Source organism: Carassius carassius, chromosome 34 (assembly GCF_963082965.1).
Source record: "Carassius carassius chromosome 34, fCarCar2.1, whole genome shotgun sequence".
NCBI classification, from domain to species: Eukaryota; Metazoa; Chordata; class Actinopteri; order Cypriniformes; family Cyprinidae; genus Carassius; species Carassius carassius.
This window is the reverse complement of record NC_081788.1, coordinates 15,264,743-15,283,414: the sequence shown is the minus strand read 5'-3', so window position 1 is coordinate 15,283,414 and position 18,672 is coordinate 15,264,743. Positions and strand designations below refer to the sequence as shown.

Here is an 18,672-nt window from a genome sequence, read left to right as displayed (position 1 = left end):
TATTTTTTAAGTTATTAGACATTAATGAGAATATAAAAATGAAGAAGAATAAATGTTGAATAGGGTTTTTGTCCTGTGTGTTACAGTGAATACTGAAAATTTGCATTGCGTGCGTGGATGTTTGGGAAAGAGTTTGTAGCAGCTGCAGTGTGGATGTGAAATATAGGCTCTTGGAAGCTCGCTAGTCTTCTCCTCGGGGATGAAACTGTGCAGTAACTCCTGACTGCAGACAATCAGGCTAGAGAGAGACCACCATGCAATACAGATCAGCCAATCAATGAGACAAATTCTCCTAAACCTTTGTGTCCTGTATTCATTATCATTCATTTGCAGCTGCTGGACTGGCATTAGTACAAACTACCATCACTACATCAGAACACGCTGGTTCTTTATGGCGAGGTGGTTGTGTAGCCTAGCATTATTGCTGGGAAGACACTGCCCCCTGCTGTTGGTAAAAAAGTCAATCACTGCAGCAACAGATGCCACTGAACAGACTGGGACTGTTGCAAGTTATTTATATGTGGTACAAGGATCTCAGTGGCTCAATTAATGTGTAAAAACGAAGCAATCTGACATAAAATTTCAATCCATAACACAGTCCATCTCTGTAATGTGACACACAATAAAATTGTGCATTATTGTGTATATATTTAGGCCAGTTGTAAATGTCCAGAAGTGGAGTGCAGCTCTTCAGTTATCTAATGAATCTTCGTATTTGTCTTATTTTAACTGACAGCAACGTTATTTCTGAGCAAATGGAATCTTTCCTCAGTTAGGGGAACATTTCTGTCTCCTGTAATTTTGAAGGAAAGTCCTTTTTAAAAGTGCAGGAATAGCCAGCATTTTTTTTCCCCCTCTGCAGAGTTTTTAACTCCATACTGTATAAAATGTTTAAAGATCAGTAAAATTCAGCTTTGTGTATGTTCATGGAAATCCTATTTTCGATAAGTTTATTTTCAAGGGGTTTTGTTTTTAATGAATTACTGACCTCAAGTATTTAATGAATTGCTGTCATCAAGCATTTGTAATTGAAATGTCACTGAGGTTAAATATAGATTCATATTTTTATATCAGTGCTTCTCAACCTTCGTTTTCCAAGACAATGTTCAATATTCATTCCATTACTGTAAAGGATATATGAAGCATTTTTAGTATTTATGCTGCAATTATGACAAAGCTGTTTACTTTTATTAAGAGAAACGTCTCAGTTACGTATGGTAACCCTATGGAGACGCCATGTCGGTGACCGACGAATATGGGATATCGCTTCAATAGACCAATCTACTTCGAGTGTAAATTAAACGAGCCAATGCACATTGGCATGCAATTATTGCATCCAGCTGCCGCTGATCACTGCGTGAGTATAAGAAGGCAGCAGGTGCAATGCATTCCAGTTTTTCGCTGAGGAGCCGAGCCGGGGACCCGGCAGCTCAGCGGCGGTACAGCAACCATGGCGACGGGACGTGGCATCTCCGTTCCCTCCTTCAGGGAACGAGGGTTACCATACGTAACCGAGACGTTCCCTTTCAGTCGGTCACTCTGCGACATGAGACGAGAGCGCAGACCACCTTGTCGGTTGATGTAAGCAACAGTCGCAGTGTTGTTCATTCGGACCAGCACATACTTGCCTAGTAAGAGACCTTTAAGACAGTTCAAGGCAAGGTGCGCTGCTAACAACTCTAGGCAATTGATGTGCCACTACAGCTGCGAATCCAACTCAATACCGAGAAAAGAGATCCTCTGCCACGGCGAGAATTTGCTCTTTTCCCAGCTGACCTGAAGGCCCAACAGGCTCAGGTGCTGGAGCACCACATACCTGTGCTCGCACAACTGATCTCGAGACTGTGCTAGTATCAGCCAATTGTTTAAGTAGTTGAGAATGCGAACACCCTGCTCTCTGAGAGGAACGAGAGCTGCCTCCGTGACTTTCGTGAAGACACAGGGAGACCGGGACAGCCTGAAGGGCAGGACCTTGTACTGATATGCCAGTCCTTCGAACGCAAACACAGAAAAGGTCTGTGGCGCGGAACGATGAACACATGAAAGTACACGTCCTTAAGGTCGATTGCTGCAAACCAATCTTGGGGACGGGCACACCTGAAAATGCGTTTCTGTGTCAACATTTTGAACAGTAGTCGATGTAGGGCCCGATTCAAAACTCGCAGATCCAAGATCGGTCGTAACCCACCGCCTTTCTTGGGTACAATGAAGTATGGGCTGTAAAACCCCATCCTCATATCGGCTGGAGGGACCGGCTCTATCACGTCCTTCGCCAGTAGGACTGCGATCTCTTCCCGCAAGACAGGGGCATCGGACGATTTCACTGTAGAGAAGCGGACACCGCAGAGCTTGGGGGGATGCCAGGCGATCTGAATCGCATAGCCGAGGCTGATGGTTCACAGAAGCCAGCGAGACGGGCTGGGTAGCGCTGACCAGGCGCTTAAAAACCGTACAAGCGGGACGAGCGGAACCACAGCCGTACCCGCAGTGGGGCAGGGAGGTGGAACACAGGGACCCAACTCGTGCAGCTTGTGAGCAGGCCGGAGTTCGGTGCGAGTGTGGGGTGCAGGGCTCACCTAGTTCCACGGGTTGGCAGAGGGTGTGTGAGTAGGGCCTTTGTTGACGCTCTCGAACCACCCGCTGCTGCCATGCACTTCCGGATAGAAAAGCACTGGGGTGGGCACAGCGCGTGCCACTCCGAGAAACCAATCATCCAGCCGCGAGGGTTCGGGACGCGGTGGGGGATTCCACTCGAGCCCTACCCTCTCGGCAGCCCAGGAAAGCATATCCAACTCAGGCTTTACCACCGTCCCAGAGGGCGGTAGCGCAGCCGAATCGTCATCCGACAGCTCTCCCTCCGATGCTGAGATCGACATCTGGTCGGGGGGAGTCCCACTGAATACCGCTGGTACACTCCTTGAAGAGGGCCCAGCGCATTCCGTGGGTTGCTCCACTGGATCGCAGGTGCAAGAGAAGTGGTGGTCATCAGAGGGGTGGTTCCCTGCGGGGTTTGCCACCACTGTGACCCTCAAACCACCCGCGCTACTGCCGGAAGTGGTTCTCGTTTGTCGGCCGCCAGAACGAGCCCCAGATCGCGGCCCCGGCAACAGGACTCCGCCCCCCTGAAGGTAGCGGAGCCTGGTTTGCAGCTCCGAGATGGTCATATTCCCGCAGTGAGAACATGACTCATCCACGAAAGCCACCTCAGCGTGCTCGACGCCCAGACACGTGAGGCAGCGATCGTGACCATCACCCGTTGCCAGGTAACAACCGCACCCAGAAACTCACGGGTGAAATGGCATCCTTATAAGGACGATCCGTCGTCTTTACAAAGATGCACCCGTGAAGCTCTTTTAGAGAAATTTGCTCTTTAGGAAATGCTCTTTTAGTGCTGAGGCGCACAGGGGAATTGGCCGCTTGCAACACGACAGGGGTAGTGCAGCCTGAAGTGTGCAATCCACTCGACACAGGAATGACCGCCGCTGAAGCGCCGTTTTGCCAACACAAGAAGCTTCCGAGAGCGTGCTGAACTCGTAATTCACAGCAGACACAGTTGAGCAGAAGCGAAAAGCTGGAATGCATTGCACCTGCTGCCTTCTTATACTCACGCAGTGATCAGCGGCAGCTGGATGCAATAATTGCATGCCAATGTGCATTGGCCAACGTGGCGTCAAGAGTGACCGACTGAAAGGGAACTTGGAGTATTGATATATTAAATTAATTATTTGTGATTAATTTAGTAATTTTAGGGAATTCAAGAACCAAATAATCCTCAATAAAAATATTTAAGTTAGTTGTGGGTGGGGGTGGGGTGGGGGGAATATGATTGTTGATTATCTTTTTTTTTTTCTTTTTTTTTTTTAAGTTAGGTCATTTTAATATATTACTAATAATTTATTCATTTAATACTTTTAATTCATTGTGAGACCCCCCTTGAAGCTTTGAGTCCCCCTAGTGGGCTTCGGCCCCGTGGTTGAGAGCCACAGTAATACATGATAGAATTTGCAATAAATCATTTATTTGTATAATTATTTTTCTAATACAGAATATTGAAAAGTCAATCAACTGCTAGCTAACTTGTTTTGTTAGGAAGTCCAAGGCTTCCAAACTGTCAATTGTCATTACCATCACAATATCGGAACTCCATAAAATCCCACTTCCAATCAAATTCTTCTTGAAAGAATTTTGGCCTGATATACGATGGTATGGATTCTTCATTATCTGTATTCCAGGATAAATGTTGAAAACAGATGTAGTTTGAAGTAGTCTGAGAAGTGCCATTAACTACAGAATCATCTATATGTTTGTCCGTGTCCAGGATCTTGGAGCTTCAGCAGAATGGAGACATGGACATCTTGAAGCTGAAGTGGTGGCCGCGGGACAGTCCGTGTGACCTGTACTCTCCTGTGGGCACTCGAAAGACTGGAAGTGCCTTGGACATACACAGCTTTGCTGGGGTCTTCTTTGTACTAGCAGCCGGTGTGGTGCTCTCCTGTCTTATTGCCACTGTGGAGACCTGGTGGACGCGAAGAAAGGGCTCCAGAGTGCCATCGAAGGAGGTAAGAGTCTTGATAGTTGATGTAGGGATGTGGTTGATCATAAACCTGTATCATTAACGTAAGAGTGTGCCACAGGCTTGAACTGCCCAAGAACAGATGGGATACCGTTGTCATTGAATTACAAGTTCAACAATTTCACTCTTAATTTCCACTTAATAGAGCACAATGAAAAAACAAAAGGCTTAAAAATCAGCGGTGTGACCAAATTCTTATGACAATATAAGTTTATATCAAGTTAACTTTTCCTTTTGCTTGATATGCAATTGAAATAATGGAAAGAAGAAAAAAATTATATATATATATATATATATATATATATATATATATATCATATTAAAAATTAATAATATAAATATTCATTACAATTGTTAAATAACCATGTGGCTATACTAATTTTTGGATAATGCAATGGATTTGATACTTAACAAATGAAAGGTTCTTAATCTTATTTGCTAATTTTGTCTTTTATATGGAACTTAATGGTTGAAAATTAAAGGATAATAATAATAATAAGAAAAATGTCAATTAGTTATACGCACCTGTGACCTCAAATCATTCTATAATGTTGAGTTGCAAAGTTGCTTGGCAAGAGTAACCAATATAAAAGACACAACTTAAGATTCTTCATCACTTTTAACTGTAAATAACAAATCCTGATAGCCGCACAGATGTAACGGTTAAGCAGAATCTCTACAGGTCATATACCATCATACCACCCAGCCTTAAGAAGATATTAGTAACAACAACAAAAAGACAAGAGTTTAAAATGAGAATTAGTCAGCATTACAAACAGCAGATAAAGCACATTTTCAATAAATTATTTATTTGATAGCGCACTTAAACAAATGAACCTCTCCAAAAGGAACCCAATATTGTTCATTTGCCTGCCAAGTACATTAACTGTAATAGAGCCCTTTTGAGAAAATAATAAATAAATAAACAGGTGGTAGAAAATATACGTGCTGATAAATGCTGCATATATCTGGATAATTACTTTAAGACAAGGCTCTTTTCTTTAAAATCTCATGCTTCATTTCATGAAGATCAGTTTAAGTTAATCTGTTTGCTTTTTGTTTTTCTCGTTCTTACAACTGTTTGCCTACGGTTCTTTGGTATCCAGTTAACGTTAATTACCAAATGAGCCCACACTTAGTTAAATGCTTGCATTTCACATGACAACACTTTGCGACAGCACATTGATATGGCTGTGAATTAACCTTTGTGATGTTATGTTGCTCTTGACGCATTTCTTTGACTTGATGGATTTATAGCTCCTTGTTATCTACTGCAGCTGTCATATTGTGGGTGTTTCCTTTCCTGATATGACATCCCCATCTCCCTTATTACTCCAACTGAGTCCCATCACAACACCCACCCCATCCAAAATTACACACCTGACCTTTCCTCCTCACACCCCTCCAGGCCATGTTATCAGACTGTCAGCATTTCATCTCCAGCATTCCACCTGAGAAACAATGTCCATAGTACTTTTGATCAGTGATCAGGGGGGTTTCTTGTCTTCCATCCTCCCGCCATGAAGCTTTTATCTGTCAGGGGCAGCAACAGGCCGCTCATGACCCCACAGAGAGAGCGCCTCTCCTTCATCCCTGTGCCTCTGAAGGCCGTCGTCCACTCCGCTGCTCATCATAATGTTCCGACATTAGTGTAACTCATCTCTTTTTTCTAGTAATGGCAGATGAGCATTTTTAATCCTGTTGGTTTAACAGGATTCAATATAGTGTTCGTTTTTTACAACGGCATGCAACAAATAGCAGATTTAAGTCTTATATAAATTTGAATGACTCATAATTACTTGAATATAAAAAGGTCCAAATTAACTCTGAATTAAAACAGTTGGGAACTTCTTGGAGAACTTTGATGTTCCATGGTTTAAATCCAATTGTAATAATGACAGTCTGACATATTATTTTTAAGTGAATAATTTGCTATCAGGGCTTTATCTAATATATCTTAGATAAAAAAAAAAGATATAACTTTTTTTGTGTGTCATTAAATAATACACTACCATTCAACACTTTGTGGTCTGTAAGATTTTTTAATGTTGCTGAAAAAAGTATCTTATGCTCAAAATTGATGCATTTAACACTGACATTAATTTACCTGCCATTGGCCTGTGTTCCAGAAAGTTATCATAGAATCTTGTACTATATACAGTAAGCATGTTTAGTCATTAATTACAGATAACATAGTGGTGTAGTTGAAGATATAACACTGAGCACAGGGATGATTCTCTCTAAGAATTTTTCAAGTAGGTTGGAGCTCTTTGGCTTCGGTCACACTTGAACCCGCTCCTTTCTTCCCCAGTGGCTGGATCATGCTGAGTTGGGCCCATTCCTCTGAGCACTCTTCCAGACGGTTCCATCAGAGTAGAATCTTGGCAGAGCTTTGCTCAAATATTCACACTGACATGCTGATAAGCACACATTTTAACATAGATGGTTCAGTGAGCGACAACTGTTAATGCCAAAAGAGACCAAGATAAGACAAACATTAAAAATTAGCACATATCACACTCATGTCACAGATGTTTTCGGGACTTCAGTTAAATCTCTTGAGTTTGTAGCAGAGTTTTATTTACCTTCCTTTACTGCAAAAAAATAAATAATAAAATAAAATAAAAGTTTAAGACAGTGATTTCATTTATTTTACATTTTTACATTTTTTTCCAGTAAAATTATCTATGTATTCAGAAAATAATAAATTAATAAGTTATATGTTAGTAAAAAAAATCTTATTTAAGGATATTTGGATAATTTTACTGGGAAACAAAGCAAAAATACTGATTAAGAATAATTTTCCTGCATTTGTTGTCATTCTGTCTTTTCTAATTGTCATTTTGCCACATCCTTAAAAACCATTCTTTCATCTTTCAGCATGATGCAACTTTGTTTAGTGTGTCTTAGTGTCTTGATACATCCTTAATTCTTCCTGACTGCTTCCTCTTTTCTTTAGAATATTTCTTGACACCTGGCTAACACTGAGTTCATTGCACATCAGAACAATAGAATGACTTTGTGCTTGTGTCTTTGTGTCTGATGCGCACACAAACACACACACACACACACGCATGCATACAAACACCAATACACACGTTACATATGCCATGGTGTTAGTTTGTCCCTGTTTCCTCTCTGTTTCTCTGTGATCTCTCCGTCATGGCTTCTTCTGTGGTGTCGTTATTGACCTAAAATAATTAAATATGACAAGTCGTCAAAACGAGTTCAGAGTAGTGATGAATAACACTTTGTCACCCAAATTCAAGTTTTTTTTGCGCACCAACTGCCAATCAAGAGCGGATCAACAGGTGGTCCAGAGAACCAGAGGTTTTGCTGTGTGAATAAGCCATTTCACATGCCAAGCTTTGTGTCCTAATCATTCCTGAAAAACTAAATGATGACAAGTTCTTCACCTCAGATGTCTGCTGTGTCATTGATATTGTGGTTGTCTGGAGTCCTGCGGTGCTTCTACATTTTAAGGCCACAGTATGAGGTCTGCATTCAAATACCCAAATGTTTTTCATTCTTAAAAGCAAGAAAAAAGGGGAGAAAATATATTATATCTTTTAATCCTATACAAAAGAGAAACTGTATTGAAATTATATTCATAGTGGCTTTAATAGTGAGTATGTGAAAGTCAGACCTCATGTAGCCACATAATTCACCAAGGCCGCTGAACGCCAAACAGCAATCTGTGTCAGTCATTACTCTGAAAATGTTTGATTATTTTTCAGAAAAGACAAAAAAAAAAATCATGTTATTCTGCTGTCAAAGCCTGAAACAACTTTCATTTTGTTGATTTTGTTTTATAGATAAGTACTCTGTGTTGAGGGGTTAAAGCGGGCGTGGGAGAGAAATGCAAAATGCCATTTTTACCATCTCACACTTCCAGGTATCTGGCTCCTTGGACATAAAAAAAGGAAAAAAAAAACACGTCTGTGTGCTGACTGTTTGTTTGTTGTCTTTTTCTACTCATTCCCCCACCTCTCTGAAAACAACCTCTTCCCCATCTTCTCATCTGCCTGCCTCATCTGTTCGGTCATTCCTCTGTCCTTTCACATGCGCTCACTTACGCACACACATAGACACAAGCAGAAGGACCGTCTGTGAGGCAAGACGAGCCGTGTCATGAGCCGCAGACTGACATCATGCTCACGCTCAGGCCTTCCTCCAATCACCTGACACCTGCATGCTGCGCCACACCCCTCGACTCCAGGCTGAGGCATACGTTCGCCATCCCGCCACGAACTGTCTTCTGCCAGCACTGAGCTACGCTCTTTCCACACTTCTCCAAGCCTTGAGCCCACGTAGGTTATGAAATCGCCCCCAGCACCAAATGCAATGCAATACAATATATTTTGTATGGACGTAACCATTCGCACATTTGCTGCTGAGTGACAATTGGACAGGGTGCTACAAGGAAGGTCATTGCCATTATTTCCAGAAAACTTGAGATTTACATTTGCTCAGGAATGCAATAATGCAGGCTATTTTCAATACCCATCTCCATTTTTTATCTAAAGCCCACAGAGATCAACCCATTTGTTTAATCTCGAGACAAGACAAAATTGGTTATAAGGATACAGAAATGATAGCTTTTGCCCAGCAAGCTGGCGTTTGCAAAACTTGTTCAATATTTAGATTGATGCTACATAGCTAGACTAAGTGCCTAATTCAGTATTCAATCCCACAATCCCAATATAGTCAATGCTACAAGTAAGATGCTGTTTAAAGCAGTGGTTCTTAATCAGGGGGGCCACTAGGGGGCCTCAACAAACTTCAAATGAAGCATTTATATATTAGTGATATAATTTCTAAGACATTTTTCTGCATACAGAAATATATATATATATATATATATATATATATATATATATATACACAAGTCCACATTAACAATTAATACAAGGCCTTATCATTAATAACTAATGTATTGACAGACATAGTTTCTGTTAATAAAAAGTTTGAAAAAAGCAATAAGTGTTTACATGCACCTTTAGTCACACTCAAGATATTTTTTTATGTTGTGTAAACATTTTAATCTGACTAAAATCATACCACTCAAGCTTTTTTGAAGTCAGACTAATAGATCTAAATATGATTGTAGTTTTAGACAACAATTGACCTTTTCATTGTATGCATGCTTCAGAAGACAAAGATGATATGATTGTACTTGACTCTTCAGATATTCAATTACACGGGTCACATAATTGGACAGATGCAGAAAGTAGCTCTATTATAACTGTGCTGTTAAGGTTGAGAACCACTGGTTTAAAGATTTCACCCTAGTGTCACATCATATGTATAAATCTTAAAATAAAATTTTGTGGTTTAGAGTCAAATTTTGAGCAATCTCACCCTGCTCCACAAAAAAAAGGAAAAAAAGTGATGAATTTAAACACAACAAAGTATTCTGAAAGTTTTCATTATTATTCAGTCCTTTGTTAGCTCAAAAAACCACCTAAAATATGTCCTGTCATGTAACAGCCTTCCCACAATCCCTGTCCTCTTCACTCCTACACCCCTTTTATACTGCCTTCCTCCACCGTGGTGGTAGGACAGGTACCTACAAGCTGCCCCCCTGACTGCACCCACTTCGGCCCGACCAGGTTTCCCCCCCGCCCCTCTTACTCAGGGCCAAGCTGCCTGCCGCTGGTGGCTGCAATCAACAAAGTGCTTTATGCTGGTCCAAACCAGAGGTCAATTTATCTCACTACAGCCAATGTCAGCCCACGTCACCCGTGAGTTTGTTTTTTGTTTTAAGCAATTAACATATTTTAGTGGTTAATAGAGTTATATAGTAGCTAAGCTATATTGTTGATATTATACAGTAGATAAGCTACAGTGCTGTCACAACCGTGGTTTCAGATGGCTTGGAAGTGGAAAGGTTTTGTAGACTGTATCTACATATCCAAAGATCCATGTGTCACGCAATTACATTAAGGTTGTTGATTGTTCTCGATAAGTCTAAGGACAGTACTAGTTAAGACTGATGTGTTTTCATAACCGTAGCTCAGTATGTTTCCCTTTTTGTACCTTCCCCACCCCTTCTTTCTCTGTCTTGCTAACCATGCAAATGCTGAAACCTCATTGGGCCTGCTAATTCTCCATCAACACCCACCCTCAACCTTCTTCCAAATGTTCTTGATGTTTCCATCCCTTCCCAACTGTATCCAAACACTTCCTTCCCATCTCACTGGCTCACCACCTCCCTCCTTTTCTCAACTTTCTATGCCTGTGTTTCCTCTTCCTCCTCCACCACCCTTCCATTTCCCTATTAACCACTTCACGCCATCCCGCTTCACTAATCCATCCTGCTGTATTTGCTCTTACGATTACACACCCCTTCTCTTCACTTTACACCACTTTTCTCCTCTAATCCTATAACAACCTTCGCTCCTCCTCCTGTTCTTCTCTCCTTCCTTTTTTTCTTCCCGCACCCCACTCCCCACTCCACCTTCCTCCTCCTGTTCTCCCCTCCTCTAGGACGATAAGGAGATCGACCTGGAGCACCTTCATCACCGGGTTAACAGCTTGTGCACAGAGGATGAGAGCCCCCACAAACAGTTCTCCACCTCCTCCATCGACCTGACGCCCCTGGACATGGACTCCCTCCCAGTTGCCCGGCAGGCCCTGGAGCAGATCAGCGACTTCCGCAACACGCACATCACCACCACCACCTTCATCCCCGAGCAGATCCAGACTCTCAGCCGCAACCTGTCGGCCAAAGCAGCAGCCGGTTTCGCCTTCGGGGCCGTTCAGGACCACCGGACTGGGGGGCCCTTCAGGCAGCGGGCCCCCAACGGCGGCTTCTTTCGCAGCCCCATCAAGACAATGTCCAGCATACCATATCAGCCCACCCCGGCCCCCCACTTCAGCTACGGCAATGACCCAGACAGGGGCACCTCCATATAGACTGCAGGGGTTCCTGGGCCTGTGAGTTGGAAACAAAAAAGTGATATATGTAAATACAAATGTTCCTTTTCGGGTTGTCGTTTTCCCTTGGCTTTTGCTCTGTTCGATGGAGCTCGTTCATCTCAACTGATCTCGCTGACAGGACGAGGATGGAATAAAATGATCATTATTGTCATTGTGGTTTTTGGGAGATTTTCTCTGTGAACTAAATGAATTTGCCTTTTGTTTGCCACAGTCGATCACCTGGGGAAAAAAAAATACTGAAATGTTGCCGTATGTTTACCTTTTTTGGAATTGTTTTTGTTTTTTTTGGGGGGGGGGGGCAAAACAAAACAAAAAGGACCTGTCCAATTGTTATACAGACCTGCAATAACTCAGTTTGGAAGAATCTTGTCAATCTGGTTGATCTCAGCGCTCGGTTAACATTAAGTGCTCTAGCTGCACATTCAACATTGCTCTGCAAAACTCTGAGAAAACAACCTGCTTTTCTCTAAAGCTTCACAGTGATTGACTGTGTTTCTAAAGACCTCTCATCTTCTCTGCCATCTCCCTGAAGTTGAAATCTACTTTAGAGTCTTTAAATGGACATTCAGTGGAAAAGACTCAAATGAACTTTAAAATAAAAAAATAATCAAATTATTATACTGGGGGGGACAAATGCTACTAAATGTCTCTTACTGACTTTAAGTATAACAAATCTTTAATGCGTGGAATGTGTCTGGTCAGAGAGTTTTAACAACAACAACAACATTTTCAGAGCTGTCTGTAGTTTTAGTTTTCTCTTTTTTAATGATTAGGTTTGAAATTGCTTCAGTGCCATCATCTTACATTAATTTACACCATTAAACCATCAAGAGTTTGTATTCACTTCTGTAGCCTTACAGCAGGATTTGACAAAAACATTCTGTAGAATAGCTTCATTGTATATGCCACAATCTCGTGGACGTATGTCATAGATTTTGGAAAACGAAGAGTGAGAAGGTTTTTGAACAAATTCTTAACACAAACCTTAGGAGACAGGGCTTTTTTTTATTTGCTTTTTTCAAGTGTCGGTCCTCAACCTGTTACTATCTAAAAAATGCTGATATGGTGGTGACTTTTGAGGGGCTATTTGAAATATCTTTCTATTTAATTTCATAAATGTTAAGGGTTAATATTTATCTAACTTTTTTAAAAGTGCTAATTGTTTAAACAAGGCCATAAAGGTGTGGTGAGAGTAAAAAAAAAAATACACATTTTGAGGACAGAAAACAAACCAATCCTTTTCACTAACATAAACTGTATTAATATTTACTAATGTTAGTCATTTAGAATGAGCTTTCAGTTTGTTATACTCTAATTCGCAAATGTTGTGTGTATAGAGAACAGCAACAGTGTTTTGACGCAAGCATTCTAGATGTACTTTTCTTAAGATATGATTACTGAAAGACTATAGGAGCAATTTTATTTAGTATCAGATTTTTTATTTAGAGTAAATGAAGAGACATTAAACTGTATATTTTACATGCAGATATTTTTTGTTGGGTTTAAAGAAGATATAGATTATAATATCTGAGTCTATAAAGCTCAGTTAGCCGCTATCACATTACAAGAAGTTCTCCACGGTTTCTGACGGTAAGACATTCTCATTCGACTTCATTTCGTTTTAATGTCCAAATCTGTCAAGAAGGAGGCAAGGTTTTAGTTTTTTTGTTTTTTCGTAAAAGAAGCATGCAAAACCTGCTATGCCTGTAACATTTTTAATTTCGTACATAGAATTGTACAGGATTAAATCATTTTCAACTGATTATAATGTACAGTATTTAATATAGGCCTATTTTGTTGTATGTGTTGCATATTATTCAGATGAAACAAACTGAGGCCTCTGTTACAAGTGGCAAAGCTTTCTGTGTATAATTTGTCTAATAAACATGTTTTCTACAGTGGATTTGGTTGGGTTTTCTGTATCATCAAAAATGTCATGATGTCCGAACAGTACAGTTGTACACGTGAACAGTAACGCTGTTCTCTTTTGTCCCTTCCACCTCAGGATGAGCTCATGAACATGAAGTGAAGTTCTTTGAACACAGGGAAGGTTGTGGTCAAAGGTTAGCCACTGTTGGCTTTTGACTTTGTGAACCAGATTCATGCTCTACAGGTCAAAGTGAAAGGCACCACAGCACTTCAAGTCCAGCTCTAGTGACTGAAGAGTTTGTTTCCAGTCTAACCCTGAACCAGTCATGGTTAAGATGTATTTGGTCAAGTTCTTGTATTTGAGTCCGTTTATATTATTTATTATATGTAATGTGTAGTCATATGTTGCCTGCTACACCTTTTACCAAACCCTGATGCACACAATTATTTTTTTAATCTTAAATGATAAAAAGCATTCACTTATAGCACGTAGCACCCATGAAAGCTGACATACAGAGAGTTCCATGTTCAATAGGAGACATTTTCTGCATGAAAACAGATGATAACTTAAGTTAAAAATGAGAAAAACGTTAGTCTTTGTCTTCCATTAAAGATGGGGATTTTTTTTATTATTGTACGACGAACTGTAGGGAAAAGGCTGTTCGTATTTTGATAATCAGGTTGAAATTAAAGTTCTGAAGAAAAAGCACTTGATCTACGTCAAGTGCATTGTAAGTCCACTAGATGTCGCCTTTTGTGCATTTTCAGTTTCTTACAAGTGTGCACCTGTTCTGCTATTTAGAAAATAAGAGATCTTATCTAAGGTTTCATGTATTATGGAAAACATTACATCAGATGAAATGCTTGTGAATACACGGTCTCATTTTAAAATGTAACAACAGGAGGATTATTTATTGGATAATGGAAAACCTTAATTTAAATCTAAATCATTACATTTAATATAAATTATTACTTATGTAACTGTTTGTTACATAGATTTGAAAAAAAAAAACATTTTATTTATTATATGTTTAAACAGTTAGCTAATGGAGTTGCTGTGACAGGTGAATTCATTATTACTATTAATATTAACATAATTACTATTAATAATATGAATATGTGTGTTGGAGGAGCATTGTGACGACTTTTATCAAGCACGCGATATCTCTGGGTTTCCCGGGAGACAGGAATGAAGAAAGCAGCACGCAGACTCGATCGCGGTGGAAGCCCCCATCGAGACACATTTTGTGCCCTTTTTCCAAAGAGTTCTTCATGCGTGTCGAATGGAACATTGAGTCTCTATTGTCCCTGGGACACTTTAATAATCGACGGCTGCAATCCCAACCTGTTGTTTGCTTTAGGACCTATTCCAAGACACACAAGCCGCCTGGGTGAGGCTCCAGTTGGGGTGAGCTCAGGCGCCAGTCCGCGAGCCTCTGCGCGCTGTGAATTCATGAATAAATGTAAAAAGATTAATGTGAAGTTTTTAATGCCAGAAAGCAGGAATTAAGGTCCTGTGCATCACTGCCTTACTTTAAATAATACTTGTTTCAGTGACTAACCAGGAAACGCAGCTGTAGCCCGTGACAAAAAGTTATGTCTGTGTAAATTCATAACTAAATCATCGAGGTAATAGAAAAAAAAACGTTTATTAAAATCACTGGACTATATATACATGTATAGTCATAATTCATATAGTCCAGTGATTTTAATAAACATTTTTTGGGATTGTCAAAAAGGTATATGCACAATTTGCTGTCTGCACATTGTCTAAGTTATAACTGTTTAACTCCTAATATGCATGCCTTTTATTGGTATTTTTATGATATATTTACAGTACAATAATTTGAAGTGTCTGTCATCAGTAATCCTACAAGAGGGCGTCATCTTCAACATTATTATTATTATTATTATTATTCAATTTGTATTATTATCTTACTGCCCTTTTTGCACTTGCTCTCTTTCTAAAGCTCGTGACACCAAGGGATTGTCGCGCCTCCAGATCAAGTTTCTGATCTTTGGGGAGCTCTTTTGCTGAAAGGGCGTTCCTTAAATCGGATCAAAAGGTTTTGAACTTGTTCAAAAAGAAAAAGAAACTCAATCTGGTATTAACACTCATTTTGAACGTGTTTAACTGTGCACCAATAGAAGAGCGAATTATTGCAATTTGTTTAATGTTCATGCACAAAAGATTTTTTTTTTCGATTTTTCTTGTATATTATTAATTAAAGTTTTTATTTTATTATATTAGACTATATGTAGGCTACGATTATATTATAAAAGTGCGATTACATTATAAAAGCACGATTACATTATCTAATAAATAAATTATAAATGCCTAAATTAATAAAACATTTTTGTAAACAAATTTCTCGAAAAACTAACTTATTAAATTTGGTCGACATGAAGACGCGACATAAAGACACCATGCCTAGACTATGTCAAATCAATGTAGCCTAGCTAGGCCTAATTGTTTTCTTTCTTTCTCCTTTTGAACAAAATGTTTACTTGAAAATTATGCTAAATTCAGTATGGACAAAATAAGGTTCAATGCAAGGTGTTCTCAAAGAGTTTTGATAACCCCTTTCACTTAACTTAATACGAGAAAGATCATTTTTTCCTAATTTCCTCAACCGCGTATGAGGAGGCTCGCAACTTTGCTCCGTCTCGGAAGTTTCTGAGTAGGCTTAGTCCTGTGGGATGAACCATTGTGATAATAGTTAAACAGGTCTGAAGCGCTAAATTACAAAAAAAATTGTTTGAGCATAATAACCTCTCTCGGGTTTACTACGACTTCTCATTGGTCGCCTACACGCGCCTGCCCCGCGTGCTCTTATTGGTCAAAGCGCCACGCGACCAGCTTGAGAAGGGGGGCTCCCCGGCGCGTGCCGCTTTTAAAACCGACCTGTCGCCCTGAGACGTCAGTAAAGAAATCCCCTTCACAACAGGTGTAAGAAGATAAATCCTCCACGGCAAAAAATCCCGTTCCCATATCCATAGCCCCCCACTTTCCTCCAAAAAGCACAAAACAACAAAATGGATGGAATGAACGTGGACGGCGTAAGCACGGATACAAGGGATGTGGTTGAACTCGACGTCCAGCATCCGAGCTTGGGGCGGGGGGAGCAGCGCGAGTACCCACCAGCTTTGGCACTCATGGCCAGCAGTGACCCACGCGCCTGGCTGGCTCCCGTGCAGGCTGGCACCTGCGCGGCACACGCCGAATACCTGCTGCACTCGCCCGGCTCGAGCGCAGAAGGCGTGTCCTCTCCCTCCAACTTCAGGAAGAGCAGCAAGAATCCTGTCAAAGTACGCGAGCTCTGCCGGCTTAGAGGATCTGTGGGTGCCGATGAGGGCAGACAGCGGGCCCCATCCGGCAAAGCGACAAACGTCGTGCAGAAACAGAGGCGAATGGCTGCCAATGCCCGGGAAAGGCGAAGGATGCACGGATTGAACCACGCGTTCGACGAGCTGCGCAGTGTCATCCCAGCCTTAGACAATGACAAGAAGCTCTCCAAATACGAAACCCTACAGATGGCCCAGATCTACATCAACGCTCTGTCCGACTTGCTTCAGGGTCCCGGTGCTAAAGCCGACCCGCCAAACTGCGACTTGCTGCCTGCCAACGTGTTCGAGGAGGACCGCTCTCCCAGAGGATCGGCGAGCGTCTGTCGGAGAGGCACGGGCGCGGGTTTCCCGTACCAGTACGAGGACGGAACTTTCTCCTCTTTCATGGAGCAAGACCTCCAGTCACCCTCTGGAACAAGCAAGTCAGGATCGGAGGCTAGTAAGGACTCACCTCGGTCGAACCGGAGCGACGGAGAGTTTTCCCCTCACTCGCACTTCAGTGACTCGGACGAAACGCACTTGGAGATGCAGAGCGAAGACGAGCTCTCGGAACTGAAACAGCCCAAGCACCACGCTTTTTAGATAACGCACCAACTGGACTGTCCATCAATCGTGTCAATCGCATATTTGGGCTTTGTAATGGGTTGCTTTATTTATCCATTTGTTATTATGATCTTCTGACAATGATGTTGTTGTGTCTGACGCCAATAGATTTAGTTGCCTTCTCGTGACATTGACCAGACCCCTACGCCATGTGAACTGCCGCGTGCAGCAGTGCCATGGGCTCGAATGTCATGCATAAAACTGTCTTCCGTAAACTGTTTTGACACTGTTTATTCAGACATGTCATGGGCCTATTTTCATATACGATTGATTTTGAACCCTGTAAGAATTTGCAACTTCTAAAGTTTACGTGCACTTTAAAAACGGGCCATAGGCTTGAGAAACATTCTTTTGTCATGGAACAAGAAATTTTGTGTTTATGTAGAAGTAATGCCAATTTGATGAATATATTTAATATAGCCATTAGATTTTGTACATCCGTTCATTTTTAATATTTGATTTCGATGCAAAGAAGTTGTGTTCTGCTTCTGTAGCTAAAGTAAGCTATTTATTTCTGTTTGCCTTTATTTTTGCGTTATTGAAAATGAGCAGTTTTGCTACTCGTATGTTTTGTTTTATTGTATAAATAAAAAGGGAAAAATAACATGATTATGTCTCGTCTCTTTGATTGCCGTTATCTGTTTATATCTCATAACTTTTCTACAATATAGATGATATTTTTTAAATAAAGAAAATACTAGACTAATATGTTATTATTACAACAAATGGGCACCAGCTTTATCTAATGTTATTAATTTTAATTAGGTTTAGCCCTTAATGGCCACTGAGGTGTGGGACACTTGGTTGGATGTGATGTGATGTGATCGATCAATTAATAATTACAATTTTACTGTAATTTTGTATCAAAACATAGGATGGACTTGCCAATGATATTAACAAAACAAACCTTTATTTTTAAGTGTGTACTTTATTTGAGTAGAGTGGTTCTTTGGAGTACAGTTCATGAAACAATACTTTTTTATAAAAAATAAAAAAATAAAAAAAAGCTCCCTTGGGTGTATTCATTGCGATTGTCTTGAACAACTTTTGTTGTTGTTGATGATGTTGTTGTTGTTCCACAAATGACCTTTCAATGAACAGTTCCTAGAAAAACCCATGAAGAATAATTTTATAATTTAAAAACCTTTTTTCCCTATAAACATTTTGTGGAATTAAAAGTCTCCGTGGATGTTAAAGTTTATTCATGAATGCCAATAAAGAACCATTTTAAGAGTGAACCATCTTCTTGAAAGTTTCTTAAGTTGGTTATTTGGTTCCGAAAGTTCTTAATTTAACATTACAGGTTCCTCGGTTCAGTCTATTGGTTTCTGGGTTAT

The 18,672-nt window shown here is 40.6% G+C and overlaps 2 protein-coding genes across 5 annotated transcripts in view; both read left to right on the top strand.

Moving 5' to 3' along the window:
* The window catches only part of LOC132114489 (glutamate receptor ionotropic, delta-2-like), a 398,065-nt gene extending 384,652 nt beyond the window's left edge, over window positions 1-13,413 (top strand). The window contains exons 15-17 of one of the 4 annotated variants that reach the window (XR_009425331.1): window positions 4,319-4,559; window positions 8,389-8,468; window positions 11,063-11,200. Coding sequence is in view for 2 of the 4 variants with exons in the window: in XM_059522629.1 (XP_059378612.1) it covers window positions 4,319-4,559; window positions 11,063-11,491 (670 nt within the window). In the remaining 2 variants the exon portion in view is untranslated. Of the gene's footprint in view, window positions 1-4,318; window positions 4,560-8,388; window positions 8,469-8,661; window positions 8,884-11,062 lie in introns of those variants that run through there. The other 3 variants (XR_009425332.1, XM_059522630.1, XM_059522629.1) reach the window with 3 other exon arrangements.
* Window positions 13,414-16,211: 2,798 nt separating this feature from the next.
* Window positions 16,212-17,944, top strand: LOC132115166 (transcription factor ATOH1-like). The gene has a single exon (XM_059523563.1). The coding sequence runs from the start codon at window positions 16,421-16,423 to the stop codon at window positions 17,312-17,314; it is 894 nt and encodes a 297-aa protein (XP_059379546.1). The 5' UTR covers window positions 16,212-16,420; the 3' UTR covers window positions 17,315-17,944.
* Window positions 17,945-18,672: the final 728 nt, after the last annotated feature.

Coding starts and splice junctions, on each gene's coding strand:
- LOC132115166 (XM_059523563.1), top strand. CDS start 16,421: ATGGATGGAATGAACGTGGACGGCGTAAGCACGGATACAAGGGATGTG.